General features: G+C 50.9%; 1 protein-coding gene across 1 annotated transcript in view; it reads right to left on the bottom strand.

Moving 5' to 3' along the window:
* SEMA3G (semaphorin 3G) overlaps positions 1-24,925 on the bottom strand; it is a 78,150-nt gene that overhangs the window by 5,042 nt on the left and 48,183 nt on the right. Inside the window, exons 4-13 of the mRNA XM_032791378.2 lie at positions 23,628-23,747; positions 16,625-16,715; positions 15,967-16,083; positions 15,253-15,395; positions 8,643-8,757; positions 8,045-8,114; positions 6,800-6,944; positions 5,281-5,512; positions 1,920-2,011; positions 1,000-1,041 (exon numbers count right to left, since the gene is read on the bottom strand). Of these exons, the coding sequence (XP_032647269.1) occupies positions 1,000-1,041; positions 1,920-2,011; positions 5,281-5,512; positions 6,800-6,944; positions 8,045-8,114; positions 8,643-8,757; positions 15,253-15,395; positions 15,967-16,083; positions 16,625-16,715; positions 23,628-23,747 (1,167 nt within the window). The remainder of the gene's footprint in view (positions 1-999; positions 1,042-1,919; positions 2,012-5,280; positions 5,513-6,799; positions 6,945-8,044; positions 8,115-8,642; positions 8,758-15,252; positions 15,396-15,966; positions 16,084-16,624; positions 16,716-23,627; positions 23,748-24,925) is intronic.

Consider the following 24,925-nt stretch of genomic DNA (forward strand, 5'->3'; position numbering starts at 1 on the left):
ACAGGCTGGTAAACAGTAGGGGGGCTTTGCCTAGAGCCGAGCTCTCCACAATGATCCCATGGCAAACGGGCTGGGCAGAGCAATGGGGTTGGGGCACTCTCCTCTCCCCAGCAGGAGCCAGCATTCAAAGCCTGCCTGGGGCCATATAAGGATAGTCTCTGGAGACTGGCGCTGTTCTGCTTGCTTTGGGTTCAAGCCAGGATCGGAGAGGTTTGTTATTACAGACAAAGACTGAGGCACCACAGGAAAGCAAGGCCTGGACTAGCAGGGGTGCTGCAAGGGCATTGGCAGAGTTGCATGGGGAGCCCAAGGCTGGAAGCTGTAGAGAAGGAGGGAAGTGCATTGGTGTAGCTTGGGCTGGGGGCACAGGACTGGAGCAGCAGGGGGGGCAGGGCAGGACAAGGGTATCAACAGGGCTGTGTATGGAGGCTAGTAACCAGCCAGGCAGATCCATCAAAGAACAATGGATGGATTATGTTCCCTGCTCATCAACTCCAGAGTTCGTTTCCAGTTAGAAATTAACACTCCCAAAGGAGAGGAATTTCCACTGGGTGGGCAAAGAGGGCGGGACTAGGAGGGAAGTGGCAAAAGGGGCAACCAAAATTTTAGGATGAATATCAGGAGAGTTTCCATTAAGCTGGGGAATGGTCTTCCAAGGCATCTGACGGAAGCTCCATTGAGTGGAGACATCCTGCACTGGCTGCTGCAATAGACAGGGTAGCTTAACACCATGCTTCTCACACTGTGCTCCCCAGAGCTGCTGCAGCCACCGCCAGGAGGCATCTGCCAATCTTCGTGCACTGATGTTTCCTGCTCGGTCTAGTCCAAGCCAGACACAGTTATGGTTTCCTGGACTTTAAATACTGATATACACACCCACATCTGCCCCCAGCATCTCTGCTCCCTGCACAGCCCCTTTGTGTCCATCTATGTCGAGCATGTGTGCTAGGCAGGCTGGGTTCTGCCCTGCATTTGTCCCACCGAGAAGTCACTACTCACTCGTTTGACAGAGATTTCCATGGTGGTAATGGGCATGGGAACCTGGGGGAGGAAGAGACAGCCCTCAGCTAGGACATGGCACAGAAACCACCCACCCCTGTCTTCAAAAACTCCACATTCTGTTTGTGGCATCTTCAATCCTTATAGGTTTATTCAGCTCCCTGCCTACCCCCCACCACCCCATCATCATGTATAGCGTTTACTGCTTCCCAAGGGCTCACACATCTTTACTAACACAAGCAAGAACTAAAGCTTCCCAGAAGAATGGAGCCAGCCCCTGCCCCCAGCAGCCCACCCAGATCAGACCGGCTTCTCCTCTCACTTTCCCCACTAGTCCAGCACTGAGTTCATTTATCTGTGCCAGCATGAGAGGAGATCCCAGCCCATGGCATGCACTAGAGACAGTCACACACACAGCTCACGTGCGCACACACTTACCCAAATGGAAGGCACTATGCCACACCCTGCACATAACAACAGTTGCACACACAGGCTTACTCATGCAGCAGGTGCCACGTATGAAACTGCAGCAAAGAATCTTGTGGCACCTTATAGACTAACAGACATTTTGGAGCATGAGCTTTCGTGGGTGAATTCACTGACAAAGTGGGTATTCACCCACAAAAGCTCACGCTCCAAAACGTCTGTTAGTCTATAAGGTGCCACAGGATTCTTTGCTGCTTTTACAGATCCAAACTAACATGGCTACCCCTCTGATACCTGACACGTTATGAAACTGTCACACACACGTGTCAGCACAGGTGGTAATGTAGTTTGCATGGATTGTACATGCATACTATGTGTGTATCACTGATTGCACTGACACACTCCTATATGTGGCACACTCAGACACACATGCACAAACACACAAAGATGCCTGCACACCACTATCATTCACACACATGAGCCATTTATCGCACCTTAAAAACCTGCAGCTCCTCCAGAATGACTTCTTCGGCTGCGGCGAAGTTTCCTTTCTGAAGGGCTATGACCTTCAGTACTGAGCCGGCATCTGGATGGTAATAGAGCAACAGCATTGACAAAAGCCCTTCACCTTGGCATCCTGGCCATCAGTGGCAGCGGGGGCAGATGGAGACAATTCCTGGTGTTAACATGCCTGTTGTTTTGTGAACAACCTGCATACAAGGGTAAGCTTTTCACCATTGGTTTGCATCCAGGGCCAAGCACCAGAGAACTGTCCTGCACCACGAATGTCAGGGCCTGGACTCACCAGGAGGCGATCACTGGTTTTCCCTGCTAGAATGTTGGAAGGGGTCCCTCCCAGCCAGCTGGACAATGACTCACACAAACAATTATAGCAGGCACTGCTACAGCCCCTTTCTCCTACAAATCTCAAAGAGCTTTGCAGATGAGGTGAGCTGGGGAAACTGAGGAACAGGGAGGCTGAGCAATTCCCTGGCAGGTGAGAGGCAGAGCCAAGACTAGAATGCAGCTCCCAATCTCTTTCGGTAAACACTAGACCATGCGGCCCTCCTATCAATACAACTGTGTGATTCAACGGGCAAAGCACGGAGGATCAGCTGGGCTATCCACAGTGGCTGCTATCCTGCCACACAGAAATATTATTAACAACAAACTGGGTTTGGCTCCAAAATGTGCCTGATAACAGAGATTATTTCCGCCCGGCACAAGTGGCGCTCAGAACACAGCAAGTGCCCATCACAGCAGGTCCATGCCGCAGCTGGTAGAGAGGACCACTGGCTGTTCCATTTCTCAAGCGTCCCTTAGGGCCAGCTGTGAAAAGCGTGGGAGAGATCGGTATCATTTGTATGACTAGCATGAACACCTGTTTATTTCTCATGGAGAGGGCATCATCAAGCAGTCGCTCATGTGTCCCAGGAAAAGAGCACAATGGATTCAGCTAGCCAGCTAACACAAGACAATGAAGGGGGTGTTCTCTTTGATGGCCCCCTTGCCCAGGTGAGCTCACCAGATGAGTTTGACAAGGGGACGGGGGCCCCCATGAGTGGAGACAGAGAACAAAGAAGTGTTGTGACTATTGGGCCTACAAAATGTGCCCCTACTGTAAACTCAAACACAAAACATGAGTGAAAGTTCAGAAGATGTTATCATAACCTACAATTTTTTCCTACTTGGAAATTAACCATGAAAATCAGGTTGTTTTCAATAAATGAATATTATAAACAAGTGCTAGCCAACCAGACACAGAAGCTGGATTAGTGCAAACAAAAAAGACTTGCTGACATGATTCAAGGACGGCTGAACTCATGCTTGGTAAAACAGAAGATGTGCAACAAGAAGTTAATGGACCAAAACTGGTGTGACAGACCTTAGGCCTAATTAGTGGACAAAATAACAAGTGGGGGATGTACTAAGTCTCCCATTTTTGTCCTTTTGGGGTTTGTTCAGGAGAGACTTTGATAAAAACATTTTCAGTTCTTTCTCCTGTCCCCTTCCCACCTTGCATCCCAGCTCGCCTCATCTCATCTTCCCTCAGCTCATCCTCAAACCTGCCAGCACTGCAGCTTCCTGGACGGAAGGCTGGCTGGCCTAGCTTTTGTTTAAGGAACTTTGTTTTCACCGGTGAGTGTTGAAAGTCATCACATTCTCATGACATCCAGTCCTCAGCCTGTCAGTGTGGATATCTAACTGCCAGCATCCCAGAGACATGTAAGATCCTGTTTTCGCCTCCCTTCCTTGTTGTGTTACGTTGTGTCTATTTCTTTCCTCCTCTCTTGGCTTTTCATCAAACCCTGACACCAACTAAACAGCATCCACCCAAGCCTGCCCTATCTAAGGAAAAAGGATCCAATCAGATGATGGCCCTGAACCAGAATATAACTAATGAGGGTCCAAGCAGCAGGAGTCATGACCAACTTGCCAGCCAAACCACCCACTCGTAACTAACCAGTGGTCCAGTGTTCTGAAAACTTCAATCAAAGCCGTGTATCACCCATCTTGTCTACCCTGTCTTTCCTCTACCTTGTGTGTCTGTCTGTATGTGAAGAACAGGATAAGAGAATGGCCACATCAGGATTCAGAGTAAAATGAACCTTTTCCTTTTCATCAAAGAAAGGTTGTTCTGAAAATAAGAGTCTGATATTTTGACTTCAAAAGCAGAGATACTTTGTTTTGCATAATCCCTCAGCCACAGTTTCAATATCAGTGCTTGTTTTAACTTTGTGCCTTTTCTTGTGTTTAAACAAAATCACTAAACTTTCAATTTGAATGACTGTTTTGGGGTGTTTGCCTAGTAACCAAGTAAAACCAATACCTCTATTTAAAAACAATCCCAAACCCGCTTAATACTGCTTTACTGTTGAACAGTGACAGGGTTTATAAACACCTTTAATTCTTTAAGCCTTTCAGATCAATATCAATACAACAGGGGCCTGCCTGGTTTTAAAGAAACACCCTCCATGAAGCTCAGGGAAGGCAGGGACCAGAGGCAGCATTTGCAGAGGAGCAGACGGAAAACCAGCCCCCAGAGGCAGTGAGTGCCTGGGAGCAGCTGGACCTGGCCTATGATTGCCAACCCTCCAGGATTGTCCTGGAGTCACTGGGAATTAAAAGATTGATCTTTAATTAAAAATTATGTCATGTGATGAAACCTTCAGGAATCCATCCAACCAAACTTGGCAACTTAGCCTGGCCAAGCATTGAGAGAAATACTAAGGTTAAGTCAGATGTATGCATGTAAGCCTTCTGTTGTTTTAACCCTTTTCTTTGGGAATGCTATGTTCCTATGGATCAATAAATAAACATTTGGAAGAAGGTGCTTAGAGTCACTGCATCCACCAATTGGTCACAGGTCCCTTAGGGAAAGCTCTTACGAGTGTCAAAGACAGCTGGACCTGCAGAGACACCAAAGTTGGTCAGCAAGGGTGCTGATGTTGGGGGGCCCAGAATGAGAACTGGGGGGATCATGGGATTCCAGCCTGAGACAAGTGGAGGCATAGGGCCTGTTACTGGAAAGGGAGCACTTGGGGGAGACTGAAGGGGGGTCAAAGATGCAGCTAACCCTGTAACTGGGACAGCTGATCTATTCTAGCCAGATACCCAACAGCTGGTGCACGTTCAGCTCCACTGCAGTTAGCAATGTTGGCAGGCCTGGTGTAGACAGACTGATGGCACCATAATCAACATGGTATTTTGAAAGACCTGCTGTGAGCTGCAGCTGAATTGATCAGGGAGGATGACCCAGAAGTGGAGAGCCAGGGGCAGGAGCAAAGGGAGATTTAGCAGAAAATGGCTGGCCTTGCTGAGGCCCTGGGGGTTCTCTTGTGGGTGCCAGCTCACCTGTCCCAAGAAACATGACATCATACTGCCCATCCTCAGCGTCCACCCGGTCCACCACGATCTGCCGCAGCCGGTGCTGCAGGTTGGTCTTCACCAGCATCGGCCGACGGTGCAATGGGTACACGGGCCTATACATAAGGGGGTGAGCACGGGAGAAGTGCAGGACGTCGTCAGGATAGTCCTTGGTGGAGCCGTACTGCCGGCTGGGTTGGTTGGTGGTTTTACTGGGACACTGGCACGAGGCAGAAGAGACAGCGTTTCAGCCTGGCACTCCTGTTCTGCACCCTGTGCCATGACACTAGGAGACCCCACCTATAGCCTCCTCATCCCAATGCTTGTGAGCCACCTGCTCGGCCTTAACAAGGGCCTTGGGAATCTCTACTCCCTGATGCTGTCTGGGTTTCGACGTCCTTCTCAAGCTCAGATCCGTCCTGTTAACAGCCCAGGTAAAAGGCTCATTCCCATTAGCTCCCCTGTGTTATCTCCTCCTCCCCTGTTTGATCTCAGACATGCACTACCCCCAACCCCTCCTTTGCTGTCCTTCCTCCCCCGCAGCCTCAGCTCACTCCGCCGCTGGCGCAATGCTCTGGGCGGTGGGGCTGTGAGCTCCTGGGGCAGCACAACTGCAGAGCCCAGCCTGACCCAGTCTCTGTGCTGCGTGGTGGCGGCAGCAGCGGCGTGGCCCAGCTCCAGCCAGATGGCGCGGCTGTAGCGCCGCAGCCAGCAGTGCTCCAGGCAGTGCAGTAATGGGGCAGGGAGCAGGAGGGGTTGGATAGAGGGCAGGGGAGTTTGGGGTGGTGGTCAGGAAGCAGGGGTGTGGATGGTGGTCAGGGGGAAACAGGGGTTTGAATGGGGGCAGGGATCCCGGGGGGTCTGTCAGGAAGGAGGGGGCGTTCAATGAGGCAGCAGGGGGCAGTCAGGGACAGGGGTTCTGAGGGCAGTCAGGGGACAGGGAGAAGGGGTGGTTGCATGGGGCAGGGGTCAGGAATCAGAGGAGGAGTTGGGGGTGGTCAGAGGACAGGGAACGGGGGGGTTGGACAGGGCAGGAGTCTGGGGGAAGGGGGGCAGATAGGAGATGGGGGCTGGGCCATGGTCCCCTCCCCTAACCGGCCCTCCATACAATTTACAAAACCCAATGCGGCCCTCAGGCCAAAAAGTTTGCCTTCCCCTGTCATAGACACTGCTCTGCCTGGGAATAGTTCATTTGCCTCAATTAAATCCCAAAGTGGGTCCCACCTCCCGAAACGGACTCTGATGATGATCCCTGAAAGACCCAGGAAGACTAACTGTTGGGAAGTTCGTGCCAAGACAAAGCCACCACCCCTTGCTGATGCCAAATGGCAGCCCACCACCACCAGCGGGGGAAATTAACTAGTCTTGGCCAAGAGGGTGAAGCGAGATGGGGTTAATAATGGAAATACCAGGCCCTAGAGTGACCGTGCGTATTATTAGCTCTCTGAAAAGATCATTTTATGAATCTTTTCCAGACACCTTCAAAAACAAGGTGTGAATCACTTACAACTCCTGGCCTGGGGTAGGGCACCTTGCCCTCATACGCTGCCCACTGGTGATCCGGGCCATCCTTATGGGCAAAGGGCCCATTGAAAACTTCCCAAATGTCTGCCATGCGGTACACGCAGATGGCAAAGCCTTGGAAGACGTTGCTGAAATGAGAGGAATTGGTCCAGAGTGAGGATCCATTGTTAGCAACACACACAGGGCTAGCAAACCCTTCCTATTAACGGTGCTGGGGACCTGCGCAAGAGATGGGTGTATTGAAGAGGGATAGAATTACCAAACCAGACACCAAATCCAAAAGCTAACTGCAAATCTACGAGCAACAACCCGCCCAATGAGACGGGGCTGTGATCAGATCACAGTATAAATCCCTGGAAGACAACGTGCTGAATTCAAACTAAGGCAGCCACCATAAAAAGTATAAACATTTGAAACAATAAATATCATGAACGTTACAGGTTAAAATAAGTGAATCCTAGCTATTACAAAGGCTGGAAAAGGTCAATTAAAGTAACGAGCTAAAGAAATCAAGTGCCTTTATACAAACCCAAATCTAGGCATGGGAATGTTCACATTAGACATCCCAATAACAACTTTATCTCTGACCCCAAGACCTAGCAACCAAGAGGCGTGGTTTTGCCATTTTCAGGTTACAGAAAGACTGCTTTAAGAGACTAAAAGATTTGCTTTGAGACATCAAGTATTAATATTTTAACTGTATCTGTCTTGCTCCAAATTACATAAATCACCCTCTTGAAGGCCTGTTGTACATGAATCTGCCCAGCACTGTCCATTTTGAGTCTCAGATTATGCAGACATTGCACCAAGGACCAAGTATCTACTACTGATCGATAACTATAACGTATCCATCTGTAGGACCTCCAAGAGCTACGGCTATTTATACACGTTTACACCAAAACCAACCCAGTGCATTTGCATTATTCATCATCCTTATGCAGCTGACCTCTTCTCCCATTGCACAGTTACTAGACAAACTATCTCTTCTCACTTAGATTCTATGCATTTTGGAGGGGGACTTTCTTTTGCCACTCTGTTCAGCGCCTAGCCCACTGGGCTGGGATCCTCTTGGCCCTACCACAATGCAAATAATAAACAATAATAATACTGAGCAGCATGGAAAAAAGGGTGGGGATTGGTGGTGTTGGAATGGCTGATGTTAATTTTCAAGTGACAGGAGAAGACCTTTTGTTCATTATAGAGAGTGAGAGGAGCTGTGAGTTGTTACCTGATGGTGCTGAAGAGGGCATAGATCTCAGGGCTCTTCCCATCTTTGGTCCTCAGCAAGAAGATGTCCTCTATGGAAGAGAAGACTTGTCACACAGTATATCAAACTACCCCCTTCCAAAGCACCCCACATCCCACCCATCTACTCCTTGATGCTTTCAGCTTCTTGCTGGCTTGTCAAGAGTTGAGTCCCAAGGAATACAGCAGCCTATCCCCCAGCCAGTTCCAATCAATAATTCTGCCCCCTATCTCCACCTGCTGGGGGTTGGATGGGTGGAACAGAGTGAGGCAAGCCCCCCACCAAGATTCTCCCAAAGAGGCAAAGGCCAAGCTGGAGAGCATCTCTGGACTCCACGATATCCCAGAGGCAAACAGCTGGACCCCATTCTTGTCCCCAGAGGCCCCAGGTCAGCAGCCCATCCCCATTCAGCAGAGCACTTGCGCCCAACTTCTAGCACAGACTGAACATTCAGGGCTTTCTCCTTCCACCCACTCCTGCCTAGTGGCCAAGTGAACAGTCCCCTGGCCACACACATATCAGACATCCCCAATCCCAGAGCCCCACAGCCAGAGAGCGTACAAGCAGTTGCTCCTCTTACCCAGTTCATCAAAGTAGGTGTCTATCCCATCAGGCCCTGGGACGGAGCACACCAGACGGGCTTTGTTGAAGGTGCTCCATTTGTTGACCAGCACCCGCTGGCCTCCTGCATCATTCTGGAAGGAGAAGGAACATCACTGCACACACCTGGAAGCAGCCTGATAAAAGGTTATCTTAGAGACAATGAGCTTAGGAGGTTTGAGCCACATGAGCAGCAACAGAGCTAGTTTCTCTAGAGGGGACAAGGTCATGGTACCTTGACAGGAGACAATGGGAGATGGGATTATTGCATGCCAGGCCAGGGAAACACAGCTCCACCCCCAGCAACGACCCCCTCCCCAGATCAGTGACTATAATCAGGGCCCAAGGAAACCACTGTTGCCTGGGGGAAAGGAGGACCAAGCTGAGATCCATGGAGCACCCAAAATCAATGACCACTTTGGCTACATACTTCTAAAGTCAGGGTCCCAGAAATGGAGCCACAGATAGTTTGATGCAAAAATGTGACCCTAAGTGACTTGCCCAAGATCACACAGTGAGTCAGTGGCAGATCTGGGAACTGATCCCATATGGGCCAATTCCCAGTCTGGCATTTTAACCCCCACACCATCCTTTCTCCTATTCCAGGCCAAAGCTTTCCGTAGCCCCTCCCCTTGGCTGAGACACACAGGGGATACAACACCAATGGGAGAAGCTTCCTATTCCCTAGAAAGGAACAGAAGCAGATTATGAGTAACAGATGTAAATCCAGAGTCACTTAATGGAGCAGCTCTGGATTGACACAAGTAGAGCCAAGATCAGAATCTGGTCCTCCCTGGAGTCTTTCCATTAATGGTTATAAACATATCCAACGCAAAGGAAAATGAACATCACTGGGGCATTGGGCAGAACTTGCATTCAGCCGGAGTTCTGAGCTTTCCCTGTTAGGGAACCAGGGATTCACTAAACCACCTATGGCCAGCCTGCTTGGCAGAGTTAGAAGGGAAGTGCCTGCTTCTTAAGGAAAGGGCTGGTGTGTAGAAGTGGAAGATACAGATTCTAGGCCCTGAATCCCAGCCAGGCCTGAGTTTATCCACTGGCCTGTGCCCGATGGACATTCCCCTCACCAAGCACAGCATGTGGCCTCTGATTCAGCACCCTGAGATTGTTTCTGGGATCCCCTATCAGTCCATCCCTCGGGCCAGCTCCCTGTCCAAGACTGCATGCTGCCACTGGGCACGTGCAGAGGGGTGAGCTTTGTATCTCGGCGGCATATGGGGTGTACATAATTTCAGGGCTAGTAATCCTGACTCTGGGTAATGTGTATATAATATATCTTCCTACTGTATTTTCCACTGCATGCATCAGATGAAGTGGGCTGTAGCCCACAAAAGCTTATGCTCAAATACATTCGTTAGTCTCTAAGGTGCCGCAAGTACTTCTGTTCTTTTTGCTCATACAGACTAACACAGCAACTCTGAAACCTGTCACACAGCACTGGGCAAACTGAACCCACACCCCAATCCTTACCTTCAGGTCCTGGCTATTCTGATCTAAGACCCTATACCATTCTGTCAGCGCACTTTAATCCTGCCCTGCAGCCCTGCTGCTATTCCAGCCCTGGCTCCCCCCCACAGCTCTGCCAATACCTCTCCAGCCTGGCCTGCCACCCCCTGCTATTCCAGTGCTGGGCTCTCGCACTGCTCTGCTGATGCCCCTCAGTCCTGCCCAGAAAACCCTTCCTCCTGGAAGTCTGACCCCAGGCCTGTCCTGTGCAGAACCAATCTAATGACCAGACAAACTGAGAATTGGCCACCAAATAATTTCAACTGGGTTTACGTCGAAAGGTCAAATCCTCGGCCCAAGCTAAATCCTCTTTGCGACACTCCAGCTGTACAAAGGGGCCTTGAAGCTGCACTCAGAGGGTAGCTGGGGATTGCCCTGTAGTACAGGAATCCTCGTGGCCCAAGACAGGGTAGCCAGTTGTAGATACTATGGTAATAGGAGTTCTGCAAGGACCTAAGATAGGAACAATCCACTGTCCATCTAGTGACATAAGTTAGAGCAGCTGTGGGGCACCTCTAACTTGTGCCAGGAGCCACTTCTGCCCTAGCACTGGAGGAGGCTGAGACATAGCTCAGAGACACAATTACTTTACCCCACACTCAGCTGCACTGAATGTTAGCCCAGCACTGAGCCCTAGGTCTGCAGGACAAGGCCAGTGCACTAACCCACTAGGCCAATTTGTTAGCCAGTGCAGATGACCTTTTCCACACGTGCATGTGTATTTTTCGTGTGTCCAAGGCATGATAGGAAATATATAGCCAGTCAGTTCTTGTGCCCACTCCAGTCTCTTGCCCATATAAAGAATCCCACTCCAGGCAGGAACTGATTTGTCCAATAAATAACCTCTTTGTTCCTGTGTCTCAGGGTTTCTTTCTGGGGTTAGAGCAGGAGCAGAGAATTCGCAGCTGACAGTGTTGCTCTGTTTGGATGGAGAGCTGACACCCTCTCCTCCAGTTCACGCTGCCCACGGCCTGTTCCAAAGCAGCTGCTTCCACGTTGAGCAATTGCTGATGCTGCCGACTGACAGATGTTTCTCTTTGCCTCCCCGGGATCTCTGGGGCCTGCTAACTTGTGCTTGTGAATGACAGGGCCAGGAATTGAGCCACTGCCCTCCAGGTGTTGTACCAGTACCTTCCTCAGAGCCCACACTCCGCTCTGGCCCCTGATTACTAACAGGCTTCCAAAGGTTGGAAAGGAAGGGCAGGGCAGATTTCATCCCTCTGAGGCTGGTGAGGGCAGAGAATTCAGAAATTCCAGCTCCTCTTCAACAAGGTGCTTCTGACACTGATCATGGCAGGATACAAGACTAATCACAGCCCACAGAGCTGACCCCAAAACAAGTATGTGGATAGCGCAGGGAGACGGCAGCTCAGCTAATGGTCTGTGGGACTGAGACTCCCTTACCAGTAGGGCCTGGCAAAGCCAAGGATGGGTTTAGTTTTGTGAAACTCCGCTGGTCAAGTTTGGTGGCTTGGATCCAGATCCATCCACGTGAGTTTGGATAAGTGGTTCCAGGTTTGACCCATCTTCATCCCTGGTGTTGCATGAAGTCCAGTGGCCACAAGGCCTAGTGACACGTAGCAGTGAAATGCATCCATCTATATGTTAATTTTGCTATGTCACCACAGCTGTGAATGCAACAGGTGGGCAGTCTCATGGGGTAGAGAGCTGTATGGCTTGACATCTTCCTTACCCTGAACCACTTGAGCAAACCTATCCAAACAGCACGCTGCAATTCCAGAGGTGGGCTGGGGGAGGGACAGCTGAACTTCAATGTTTCATACGGAGGGCAGGGAGGGAGACCGCGGTCACGCTCCATGTGTGTTACAGCTCAGCCGATCGCACAGCTAATATGCATTCAGGGACGGGCCCTCCACTGAGATGGAACATGCATTCATCCTGCATATGCAAGTAGGAAGCCCATGGCTGGAAGTGCCTGATCTTCTAGCTTTTATTTCCTTCTGCCAAATCCAGAGCAGGACTGTGCACAATTCTCACCACCAGCAACGGAAGAAGGAAACAATAATGTCCACCTGGAAGGTTTTATACAGCTCCCAAAATATCCTAATCCCCCATCAAGGAAGAAATCTGTCCTTTCCCCACAATAAAGATTCCTGGGAAAAGTCTTACCATGAAAATTGAAGATTTTCACCAGGGTTAAATTTGTGAACAGTCACCATTTCTGGAGGGCAGAGAGAGGTCAAGAGGTGAAATGTTGCCACTTTCAGAACACAAGCTACATTCCCTAGGGACTAAGCAAACTATGACCCAGGACGGAATCTGCAAATCCTCACATGGAAGTGGCCCACAGCGATGCCACGCAGGCTACCTGAGACGGAGTGGGATTCAGAACCAGCAAAGCTGTGCCACTAAGCAAAACAAGAGAAGAGTATAAAGAATCAGAGGGGTAGCCGTGTTAGCCTGAATCTGTAAAAAGCGACAAAGAGTCCTGGGTCCACAAAAGCTTATGCTCCAATACGTCTGTTAGACTATCAAGTGCCACAGGACTCTTTGTTGAGTATAAAGAAGAGACTCAAAATCTCAAACTCTCACAGGATGGGAAAACCATTGCTAACCAGCTCTACTGAGCACAGGATCACAATATGAATAAACTTCAAAATTGTTTCCTGTCTTGAAAGAGGACAAAAGGTCATAATCTCATAAATTTTCATGAACTGATAATCCAAAGAGAATTTCAGATCAGGACAGTGGGTCAATGAAAATGTTTAATTTTGATCATTCCATTTCAAATTCAACCTTCTTAAAATGCTTTAAACTTTTTTTAGTATAAATTAACAAAAAATTCAATATTCAAAATTGTTTAAAATCAGAAGATAAAATTTCTCACCTAGAAATGGTCAAAAACGGGACATTTCAACAATTAAAAAAAAATTGAATCAGGAGTTTCTCTTCAAAGCAGACTCTTGTGAACAGCTTTGGTTTCAAGGAGTCGACATTTTCCAGAAACAACAAACACTTTTATCTGAAAGTTCTCAACCAACTCTAATTCTCAGCCACTTGTGACCAGACCTCCTCAGAGATGACCCAAAATCTTTTGCATCAATCACCACAGTCCATCAAAAGAAGAGCAGGACTTCACGCCACAGAGCTGTGAGTTGAACATTCCGAATTGTCACGATGGTATGTGGGCTCATTGTGCCCTCCAGATCTGGAGCCCATTCCAGGCAGAGTCCAAGAGAGTGCTGAAGTGGCCCAAAGCTCTGACAGGCAGGCTACCTGAGATGGAGTGGGATTCAGAACCAGCACAGATGAGCCACCAGGCAAAACAAGTTGCAGTAGATGGAGAATGACCTCAGGGATGGCTCTGGCTAGTTGCAGTCAACGGGGATCTTCTCACTGCACCAGCTCGGGCCATATGATGCCACCCAGGACCTACCTATTCACGCAGTCCCATTGAACTCACCAAGTAAGGCATTACTCACTGGGAATGTCAGAATCTGGCCCTTTACCATGCTTGCTGTTGCTGTTCCAACCCAATTAATGTCATTGTTGTTTAAATTTGAGGCATGATGAATTAATTGAAATCTGGGAGACAAAATCATGGTTGGTGTGAAAGATGCGATCACTGTGAAAAAAGACGGTGACCAGGAAGAGGCTCAGGGTCTCTGATTTATAAAGAATGAAAGAAAAGGGGAAGTAGAAATGGCCGGAAAACTGACAGTTTCCACTTGAAATGTCAGCTTCAATCCTAGGGTGACCAGATGTCCCAATTTTATAGGGACAGTCCCAATTTTTGGGTCTTTTTCTTATATAGGCTCCTAATACGCCACCACCCCCGTCCCGATTTTTCACATTCCTCATGTTTCTCATCAAAGGCTTTAGTGGGATTTTTGTGCCAACCACATTGAAGAGAGTCATGAAGCAGAATTCTCCTAGCCTTGGCTGGAAAAGAGTCATTCTCAGCCTTGAGAGATTTATGTGACAGTCAAGTACCAGGTGATATGGAGTGTGAGGCCTTGACTGAAGTGCTTAGAAAACACCACAGGTGACTTTGGTCATCTCACTCCTCAAACCCAAATGGAAGGAGAAAGCAGCTTTTTATTTCACAGCTAAGTCTGAAAGAGCCAGCGCCAAAGTCCATTGAAATCAGGGAGGAAGTGCCATGGGCTTTGGATCAGCTGCTCAAGACCTGCACTTTGGTGGTTAGGAATTTAGGAGACCAGGTTCAGTTCCCAGCTCTGCTACAGACTTCCTGTGAAATCTTAGGCAAGTCACTTCATCTCTAGGTCTTGGTTGCTCATCTGTAAAATGGGGATAATAGTCAAATTTTCAGCAAAAAAACAACCAAACAAACCCCTGAAATATTTTGGCTGTAAATGAAGGCATTTTGATTCTGAAATATCACTGTGATGCCTCATGGAGCTGTAGTTCAGATGCCTAATGCTTCCATTCTCTTCTAGGGGCCTGGTTCCCTAATAAGACAACATTTCCCAAGATGCATCATGATCATAGACTATCAGGGTTAGAAGGGACCTCAGGTGTCATCTAGTCCAACCCCCTACTCAAAGCAGGACTAATCCCCAGCTATTTTTTTTTCGCCCCAGATCCCTAAATGCCCCCATGGATTGAACTCACAACCTTGGGTTTAGCAGGCCAGTGCTCAAACCATTGAGCTATTCCCCCCCATGGGACATGGGAAATGAAGTCTGGCTGAGACACCTTGGAGAATGGGGACGCAAGGGATTTGAATTACAACTCCCATGAGGGACCATGGCAACATTTCTGAAATGAAATATTTTGGCTTTGGTGAAAAAATGGTTTTCCATGGAAAGCAGACTGTATCAAAATCTCCATTTTCCACTGAAAAACATTTTTACCAGAAAATTTCTGACTGTCCCATTGGGCACCTTTGGAACTTTACCCAAATTTGTTTTCAGAACAAAGCTATTTACAGGAGGATGGGGGCAAATAGGAGTGAGGAGATTCCCCCATAGCCCCTCCATTAACCGCTGAAGACCCAGTAATGCTACTGGAGGGTCCCACCACCCAAAACTCATCAGAACAGTCACTCCAATGTCAGCACACATCCTCTCCCATGACCTCACCACACAGATTCGTCCAACGCGGCTGAAGATGGCGTGGCCTTTGCCATCCGACTCCACTGCCTTCTCCGTGAAGAAGAAATAGACCTTGTCATTGTCCCGGTCGTCATTGTCTGGGATCAAGTAGGCGGCCACAAACTTTGGGTCTGCGTGAGAGAGAGCCCAGAGCAGAGCTAGAGCATACATGGAAGAAACATGAAGGGCAGCATTCAGCCCAGCACCGCTCCAAATGGTGCAGGCGCTGGGAGAGACTCCGCTGTGAGCGCGGCTGCCTGTAGACTCCCACGTCCTGGCTGCACAAGCAAGCAGGAAGCCCACAGCCAATCCTGTCAGACCGGAGTTCTCAAACTCGCCGGAATATGGGCCACATCTTAGCAGGCCATTGTACCATCGGCCAGTTCTGCCCTTCTCAATTCACCATTGGGCAGCCTCCCGCCATGCCTCCCCTCCCATTGGCCACTGCCCAAGCCACACCCTCCCTTCCCATTCTCCATCTACCAGACCAATGGCCCCCCAGCCTGATCATGCATACTGTGGCCTTCTGCACAGACCTACAGTGAGCACTGCATGGTAGGATGGGTGGCATCCAGGGATTGTATTAAAGAGGAAGGTGGCTGCAATTTGCTCCATTTAATACCAATTAGCCATGACTTCAAGTTCTAGGGGTTTTGCCAAAGTGCCCCCACCCCCAGGCAAAGTCAGAGAATGTGCTTTTACCATTCAGCAGGCGCTGATCCATCTCGGTGCGTAGAGATGAGCGGGACCCCATGCTGCGGAAGATCACCGAGTTCTGGCCCAGGAAGTCTGCAGTGAGGCCTGTGTACAGCTCCCCTCCTGGGAAAACAGCCCCACAGAGAAAATAAAACCCTACAGCATGGCCCTGTGGACTGCAAAACCCATCTTGGAAAAGGAGGGCAGCAACCTTGCAAAGGGGTTGGGCTATCTATATGCTGTGGAAAGTCTATGGCCTGATCCAGGTTAGAGTCCCTGAGAGAGGAAAGACCTTGATCTGGATTTCTGTGCTCACCTGGAATGAACTCTGTGGACTCTGGAAACGTGGACCTCAGATACTGGCTCTAGCCAGGGAAGAATCCCAAAGTAGATTTCTAATTGGTTATAAATTACTCCAGGCCCAACTATGCTGACCAAGAGTGTCATGTCTCATCCAGGCTGGCAGCTGTCAAACCCCACTGTCCCTAATACCACTGCAGTTGATGATCTTCCATAATAATTTCTCTCCAGTCTGTGCTTTAGCAGCAGGGAGCCAACTGACCTGAGATCTCGGGTTTATGAGGGTTCCTGTCAGGGCAGCTCAACCCTAAGCAATGGTCAATTGTGAAGGGTCGAGTCTTTTGCTGACCAGCAGGACACTTACCAGTGAAGGTGCTTGCAAAGGCCCTATTGGGCTCATGCGGACACTTGCCCCGCCCATTCTGCACGCTCATGGGATCCGAGCTGAACACGTGCTGGGAAGAGGAAGGACATATGATACAGGGTGAGGCGAGACAGAGCTGCCTCCAGGCTGCCTAGAACACAAGCTGGGTCACAGATCTCAGTTGGAGTCTAGGGGGTGCTTGTAACTGTGGCTAGGAGCCTGCAGCTTGTCTACGTGAGAGTAAGATACACACTGGAAGGCATGGGATAAGGTGTGTGCAACACCGACCCCAACAAGACTTACTATGACTGCTCTGAATTTGGCCCCATGAGTCTAGTTCTGGGCAGCTGGAGGAGTGGTCTTGGCCCTTGCAGCCTGGGCATTCTACATCTCCCAACATCCCTGCATGGCATCAGAGGATGCTGGGCATCTGACAGTGCTGTATGCCAGAATCTGGGGGTGCCGTCCCCCCAACACAGCACTGGGAGGGGGGAGGCTCTGCAGCTGAAGCCTTTCTGGCTCTCCTCCTTAGAGTTTAGTCATTTTCAATGAGACGTGAGGAAGAGCCACAGGAAAGGCACAGCTTCAACTCAGCGGGAGAATCGGTCTAGAATAAATGCAGAGAAAACTCTGCCTAAAGAAAACCACAATCTTTTAGAACAGGGGTTCTCTAACTACATTGCACCATGATCCCTTTCTGAAAAAGGACAGTTATCTGTTCTGTAAATGGTGTTCTTCGAGATGTGTTGCTCCTGTCTATTCCACAGTAGGTGTGTGTGCCCGCCACGTGCACCGGTGCCTGAAGTTTTTCCCTTAGCAGTACCCGTACTGGGGGAGCACCACTGCGACCCTTGGAGTGGTGCCTCTATAGTGTGCTATAAGGGGAGCTATGTGCTCCCCCCACCCTCAGTTCCTTCTTGCCGGACCAACTCCAACACAGAGGAAGGAGGGCGGGATGTGGAACAGACATGAGCAACACATCTCGAAGAACGCCAGTTACAGAACAGGTACCTGTCCTTTCTTCTTCAAGTGATTGCTCATGAGTATTCCACAGTAGGTCTGATGGAGGTGGGTAAGAGTTCACAGATTCTCTGTCCCTATCGAAACCAGCATCATCTCTGGCGTGAGAGACAATCGCATAGTGCAACATGAACATGTGTACTGAGGACCAGGTAGCGGCTCTACAGATGTCCTGGATAGGGACATGGGCCGCAAAGGCAGTCGACAAGGCCTGAGCCCTTGTCAAGTGAGCCCTCACAATAGGTGGTGTGGGAACCCCTGCTAGGTTGTAGCATGTGTGGATGCTCAGTGTAATCCACCGGGAAAGCCTCTGGGTGGAGATCGGTTGGCCCCTCATGTGCTCGGCCGAAGCAACAGAGTTGTGAGGACCTGCGGAACATCTTAGTTCAATCCAGATAGAACGGGAGCACCCTGCACACATTGAGCGTATGGAGGCAACGTTCCTCGTTACAGGCATGAAGTTTGGGGCAGAGGACAGGCAGGAAGATGTCCTGGCCCATGTGAAAGGCGGAGACCACCTTAGGGAGGAATGCAGGGTGTGGGCAGAGTTGCACCTTGACCTTGTGAAAGACCGTGTAGGGGGGGTCGCAGGTGAGGCCCTGAGCTCCAAGACCCGCCAGGCTGACGTGAAAGCCATGAGGAAGGCTACCTTCCATGAAAGGTGAGACTGTGAGCATGTGGCCAGTGGTGTGAACAGGCACCCCGTGAGATGGGATAACATCAAGTTTAGATCCCATTGAGGAACCAAGGTTCTAGCATAAGGAAAGGATCGGTCATGGTGTGGGAGAAAACCGAGCAGCCCTGGACCAGCGGATGGAACGACGAAATAGCCGCCAGGTGCACCTTGACGAAGGAAGGCGCCAGGCCCTGAGTTCTAAGGTGAAGGAAGTACTCAAGGATAAGCAGGAGCGGGGCAGCCATTGAGGAAGCATCCCGCTCGCCTGCCCACCTGGAGCACCGGGACCACTTCGCTAGGTAGGCTCGGCGTGTGGATGGCTTCCTACTTTCTAGGAGGACACGCCTGACCCCTTCAGAACACCTTGCCTCCTCCGCATCTAGCCATTGAGCAGCCACGCTGTCAAATGGAGGGCATCCAGGTTGAGGTGGAGGAGGCGGCACTGGTCCTGGGAGAGTAGGTCCGGGTGGAGTGGTAATGGCCGTGTAGGGGCCACTAGCAAGCCCAGGAGGGTCCCGTACCAATGTTGCTGAGACCAAGCTAGGGCAATCAGGAGCACGCGTGCCTTGTCTGTTTTTACTTTCTCCAGGACCTTGCCGATGAGGGGAAACAGGAGAAAGGCATAAAGGAGTTGACCTAACCATGACAGGACGAAGGCCTCTGAGATCACGTTCTTCCTCACCCCTACTCTGGAATAGAACCTGGGGCAACAACAGTTCTTTCAGGTCGCAACAGGTCTACTTGGGGAGTGCCCCACACTCAGAAGAGCTGGTGAGTGACCACCAAGTGGAGCAACTACTTGTGTTGGGAGGAGAAAACCCTGCTCAAGCCATCGGCCTGTGTGTTGTTGATGCTTGGCAGGTGGAAAGCCTTCAGGGAGATGTCGTGAGCTATACAGAACTCCCAAAGGCTGAGGGCTTCCTGGCAGAGGGCCGGGGACCTCGTCCTGCCTTGCCTGTTGATGCAAAACATCTCAGCGGTGTTTTCTGTGAGAACTCTGGCCACCTTGCTGCGCAGCTGTGAGCTGAATGCCACACAGGCTAAGCATATCGCCCTTAGTTCCCTGATGTTTATGTGAAGGGACAGCTCCATGGCTGACAAAATCCCTTGGGTCTGTGAGTTCCCTATGTGGAACCCCCAGCCCAAGTCCGACGTGTCGGACACTAGGTCTAGTGACGGTGTTGGGTCCCGGAAGGGAACTCGCTGGAGCATATTGGCTAGGCAGGACCACTATTGTAGCGTGGCGATCACCTGCGCCAGAACCGATAGGACCTTGTCCAGTTTGTCCTGGGCCTGGGAGAACTCTGAGGCCAACCAGAGTTGGAGGGGCCCCATCCGAAGTCTGGCATGGTGGACCATGTACGTGCATGTCGCCATGTGGCTTAGGAGCTGCAGGCATGGTGACAGGGAACTCCGTGGCTGAGGCTATAAGCCCTTCAGAGTCTGGAACCTGCCCAGGCGAAGGGAGGTTGTGGCCTTGGAGGCATCCAGGAAAGCGCCTATAAATTCTATGCGCTGCATTGGAACCAATGTCGACTTAGTCTCGTTCACTATGAGGCCTAGGTTGGCAAACGTAGCCAAGAGCAGGTCCACGTGGTTCTGTACCTGGGGCCGCGAGCTGCCCTTGAGTAGCCAGTCGTCAAGGTAGGGGAATATCTGTACCCCTCGGCACCTGAGGTAGGCCGCTACTACTGCCATACACTTTGTGAACACCCTGGGTGCGGTGGACAGGCCGAAAGGGAGGACCGTAAATTGACAGTGGTCCTGTCCCACTAGGAAACAGAGGAAGCATCTGTGCTCCTTGCATATATAGACATGGAAGTATGTGTCCTGAAGGTCCAGGGCCGCATACCAATCGCCAGGGTCCAGAGAGGGTATGATATGTGCCAGAGAGACCATGCAGAACCGGCATTTCACCATGACCCGATTGAGGTCTTGCAAATCTAGGATGGACCTGAGCCCCCCTTTTGCCTTGGGGATCAGGAAGTAACGGGAGTAAAATCCTTTCCCCCAGAACTCCTACGGAACCTTTTCCACAGCTCCCAAACTAAGGAGCCAACCTACTTCCTGTTGTAGCAGGGGTAGATGCGATGGGTCCCCCCTGCCATCTGAGGGAGGGAGTTGGGAGGGTGGGGAAGAGACAAATTGCAGTGTGTAACCCTGGGAAATGGTGTTGAGGACCCATTGGCCTGATGTTATTCAGGACCATTCCGCAAGGAACGCAGACAAGCGGTTGCTGAAGGCAACTTTATTGGTAGAAGAGTCCTCTCGGGGCCACCCGGGTACCCTCCTGCAACCAGGCAAAAATGACTCTTGCCCTGCTGCTTGCCCCTGGAGGGCCCAGGTTGCAGGGCAGAGCGAGACTGCCTCTGAGGTCGCCTGTTTTGGACCTCTTGTAGGCGAGTTCGTATCTCAGCTTGGGCACCGGGACGGAGGTTTGCGGCTTAGGTTCTTCCTTGGGTGGAACGTAGAGCCCGAGGGTTTGAAGGGTAGTACATGAGTCCTTCATGTCACGGAGCCTCACATCTGGTTGTTTTGTGAACAGGTCCTTTCCATCAAAGGGAAGATCCTGCATCACAGACTGCGCCTCCGCAGAGAGCCCTGACAGCAGAAGCCATGATACCCTGCGCATAGACACAGCCGTGTCAGCTGCATCTGACGCTAGCCTCACCCCATTTTCTCTTGACGCTTCTGAGAAGATGGAGCCTTTCTCTGCTTCTTCGACAGGGTGTGGTGCCAGCCACCGGAAGGTGCCAGAAGATCACCACACACCGAAGATGAAGTGCCCGGTGCTGATTCTGCTCAGCGTACCGGGGTTAGAGCCAGTGCCGACTCCATGAGAAGGGCCTGAAGTCTAATGTCTCTCTCTTTTTTCGTCCTGGGTTTAAAGGACATGCAGCTCTTACAGCGGTCGCTGATGTGACATTCCCTCAGGCAGCAGAGACAGTCGGTGTGCAGGTCACTTCTGGGCATCCAACGCCTGCAAGACTCGAACGATTTAAACCCTGGGGCCTGGGGCACACCCCAGCCCGAACACTAACTAACTAACTAAACTGGAACTTTTATTGAACTAACTAATACAAGTTCTACTAACAACGAAACGAGTTCTGGGATGAGCCGCAGCAAAGCTGGAACAGATAGTTCCAACGCACTGTCACTGGTGGCAAGAAGGAACTGAGGGTAGGGGAAGTCCTCGGGTCCCCTTATAGCGCACAACAGAGGCGCCACTCCAGGGGTTGCAGCAGCACTCCCCCTACGGGTACTGCTAAGGGAAAAACTTCCGGCACCGGTGCACATGGTGAGCACACACACCTACTGTGGAATACACATGAGCAATCACTCAAAGAAGAACAAAAATTACTACATGGAGGGGGACTGAAGCCTGAGTCCTCCCTGGGCAGTGGGGCCAGAGCCAAAGCCCAAGCCCCACCATCCGAGGTGTGGGGGCCAAAGCCATAGCACAAGGGCTTCAGCCCCAGGCCAGGGGCCTGTAACCCTGAGCCTCGCCACCAAGGGCTGAAATCCTCAGATTTGGGCTTTGGCCTGAGGTGGTGGGGCTTGGGCTTGGGCCCTGGGCCCCAGCAAGTCTAACGTCAGCCCTGGTGATGCCATTAAAATGGGGTCCCAGCCCACAGTTTGAGAACTCCTGCTTTAGAACAAAATTCTCCTGCCGTGCGCCCAGCTTCGTGCCCTGGGCCCCTTGGCACTGGGGCATAGGAGGCTGAAATAGCTCACACAGTGAGGGCCAGATCCCCAGTTGGCATCCATCAGCTCTGCTATGGAACTCTGCCAATTGACCCCAGCTGAGGATCTGACCTCAAGTGTCCAGCATCCCTCTTTATCCCTCTCCCTGGATCCCTGTCTATGGCACATTGATGTATGGAAAGCTTTGACGTCCGGCCCAGGTCACAGAGAGTTTCAATAACCAGGCTGGTGCAAGTGGGGAGGCTTGCAGATCTGTCCTCACCCCATTGCCCTTGCACAACTGACATGCTGTGCAGCTTTTGGCATCTGCTGTCTGCCTCGCCCCTGACCTGGTCGCTCAAAGCAGCCTCTTCACACAGCCTGGATCTCTGCTAGGCAGCCGTGGCCCCATGCCCCACCCAAGCTCAGCCATGCCACGGAGCAGGGCCATGCTGAGGCCCTACAGAATGGCTGCAGGGGTTCTGCAGCACAAGGAACAGGGCCTTGATTGTGTCCCACTGCCTGGTGTGGCGGTGTGGGAGGGGATGCAGGGACGGGACCATCCCAGGCAACCATAGATGGCTATGCTGGAAGGGCTCTTTCTCCTCCACACTCAATAAAAGAGGCTCAAAGCCTGTGAGGAAGAAGGGGGTCATAGGGAGGCCAGGCTGATTAAGAGATGGGGTCCTGGGCATGGAAAGAAATACCATACAGGGAGCTGGCCAGGGAGAGGGGGTGGGAACAAGGTGGATGGATCCATGTGGCAATTCACCCTTGCTCAGAGGTGGGGAAGGGAGACATGCTGCTCACTCTGCATGGGGCAGCGGAGGTTCCTGGGTCTTCCCTGGGGCAGGTGGTGGGCTGCTTGCATGGCTCCCCTTGCTGGGCACGAGTCTGGCATTGCATGGGATCAGTGCTGTGCATGGATTCCCTCTACAGTGCAGAGTGGCCGTATGCCATCTGCTCATCCCTCTGCCGTCCAGGTGGTTTGCTCCAAGAAGGGAGGCAGGTGGTTTGCTCCATGCAAAGCAGGTATCACCCACCAACTCTCTCACGGGGCTCACCTATTCATGCTCCATTTTGGCCATCTGCCTCTCCCTTGCCCCCTTTCAGGATTGTCTTTTCCTCCTTCCTTCCCATTCCTGGCTCCTTTTCAATCTGCTTCTTCCCCATTTCTCTCCCCTGCCATTGTACCTAGTGCTGAGGGGCCTGTGCCTCCATGAAGCATAAAGAGAAGAAGCCCAATGGCAAAGGGAGTTAGGCCAGACTTGGGGTTGGAGGGGAATCTGGAATCGCAGCTGGAATCAGCCTCATGGCCCAGCAGAACATATCCCCACTCCGGCCCTTCCCAGGACATTGCACAGGCTGGATCAGGCCAAGAGATGGGCCCCAGAGTCCCAGCTCTCATGTAGATCTGAACATTCTCCAGTCCAGGCCCTTCTCGCATTCCTGTCATGGCCACGCAGCACCAGTAACCCCAGGGCTGCTGCTCTAAGTGCTGGGCTTTCCCTACACTCTTTGCCAGTGGCCAGTGTCGAGGTCTGGCACCAGCTCTCATTACAGGAGTTTCCGCAGGATTCTGTCTGCAGGACTAAGGCCGGCTGTCCTGGGGCGCTCCCTTACCTCGCCACGATGTCCCACGTCAATGAAGGCACAGACAGGGTGGAAGGCTCCTGTCCCACAGGCCAGCAGGTGGGTGCGGTTGAAGGGGTGAAGCGCTCGGACGTAGTTGGCACATTCAGTCTGGAAGAGAGACAGTTGGGAGTGAGGCACTGTTTGACCAAGCAGATCTGTCAGCGCGTGGGAAGGACTCAGCAACGCCTTCCTCTTTGCCAAGCAGTGTAATGTTCCTCTGACTGTGTGTGATGGTGCAGCCGGTTCCTTAGCAATGGATCATTAATAAACACCTCATTAAGTCACCACCTTAATTAGCTTGTCTAGTCCACATCCTATCCCACACAGTGTGGCCAACTTCTGTGATTTTATTGGGTTGCCTGATCGGCTGATTGCAAGTTCCTTATGTTGACTACTGAAGAATATCCAGTGGACACTCTGAGGTTTGGCAGGTTCTCATCCCAAGGTCAGAATCCCTGTTAAGCTGGGAACCCCGACATGCACGCTTGCAACACACACACTCAGGAAAAACCTCCTATATTTGTAATAGTTTTATTACCACAGTTAGCCAAGTTACAAACACTCCAAGCCAGCAAGGTAGCTAGAGAGAATGCATGAGCGTCCGAGCATCCAGAGACTCACATCAGCCCTTGCAGAACAACCTGACATATTAGGCATTATCTTCCTCCTCAGCAGCAGCATATTCCTTGTCACCATCACCAATGGTCGCCCTCCCAGCATCTCCCAAGGCATGCAGGCTTCTACAATGCCTAATGCATATTCAAGTAGGGGTACCAGCCTCTTTTCCTTATCTGTATTTCCTCACCCTATGAATGCTGGGTGCCCTTCTGCCATAGGTTCCTAGCCCATTTACCTCAAGCTTATTAGCATAAGCATCAACTAGTTACCACGACATTCTTGTGGTCAGACATCTGTTGATGTCCTTAACTTAAGATACCGCAAGCGGTTCTAAACTAGTATCTTGTGGCTACCTGTCAGCAGTTTAGTCATTACAGTGTTCTGTCTTGTGATATCTTATGATCCAGGGTTACTGTTGGTTAGCTGCTTATACTACGGTTTTTAAGGCCTGGATTGGTTTGGCTAAGCTATTGTCTTTCAAGCTTTGAGGCCTGCAGTCTCACTGCATTACTGCCTCAACTTCTACCTATGCCTTCCATAGCAAACAGCTATACCTATCAGCTACACTTGCGCATCTTGCCCTATTTGGTATTTTTCTTAAAGCCCCCAGTTCCTGGAGTCATGGGGGTTAACATTCAACAAGCAGAGTCAATTTCTAGCCCTCCTGG

The sequence above is a fragment of the Chelonoidis abingdonii genome, chromosome 16 (genome assembly GCF_003597395.2).
Source record: "Chelonoidis abingdonii isolate Lonesome George chromosome 16, CheloAbing_2.0, whole genome shotgun sequence".
Classification (NCBI taxonomy): Eukaryota; Metazoa; Chordata; order Testudines; family Testudinidae; genus Chelonoidis; species Chelonoidis abingdonii.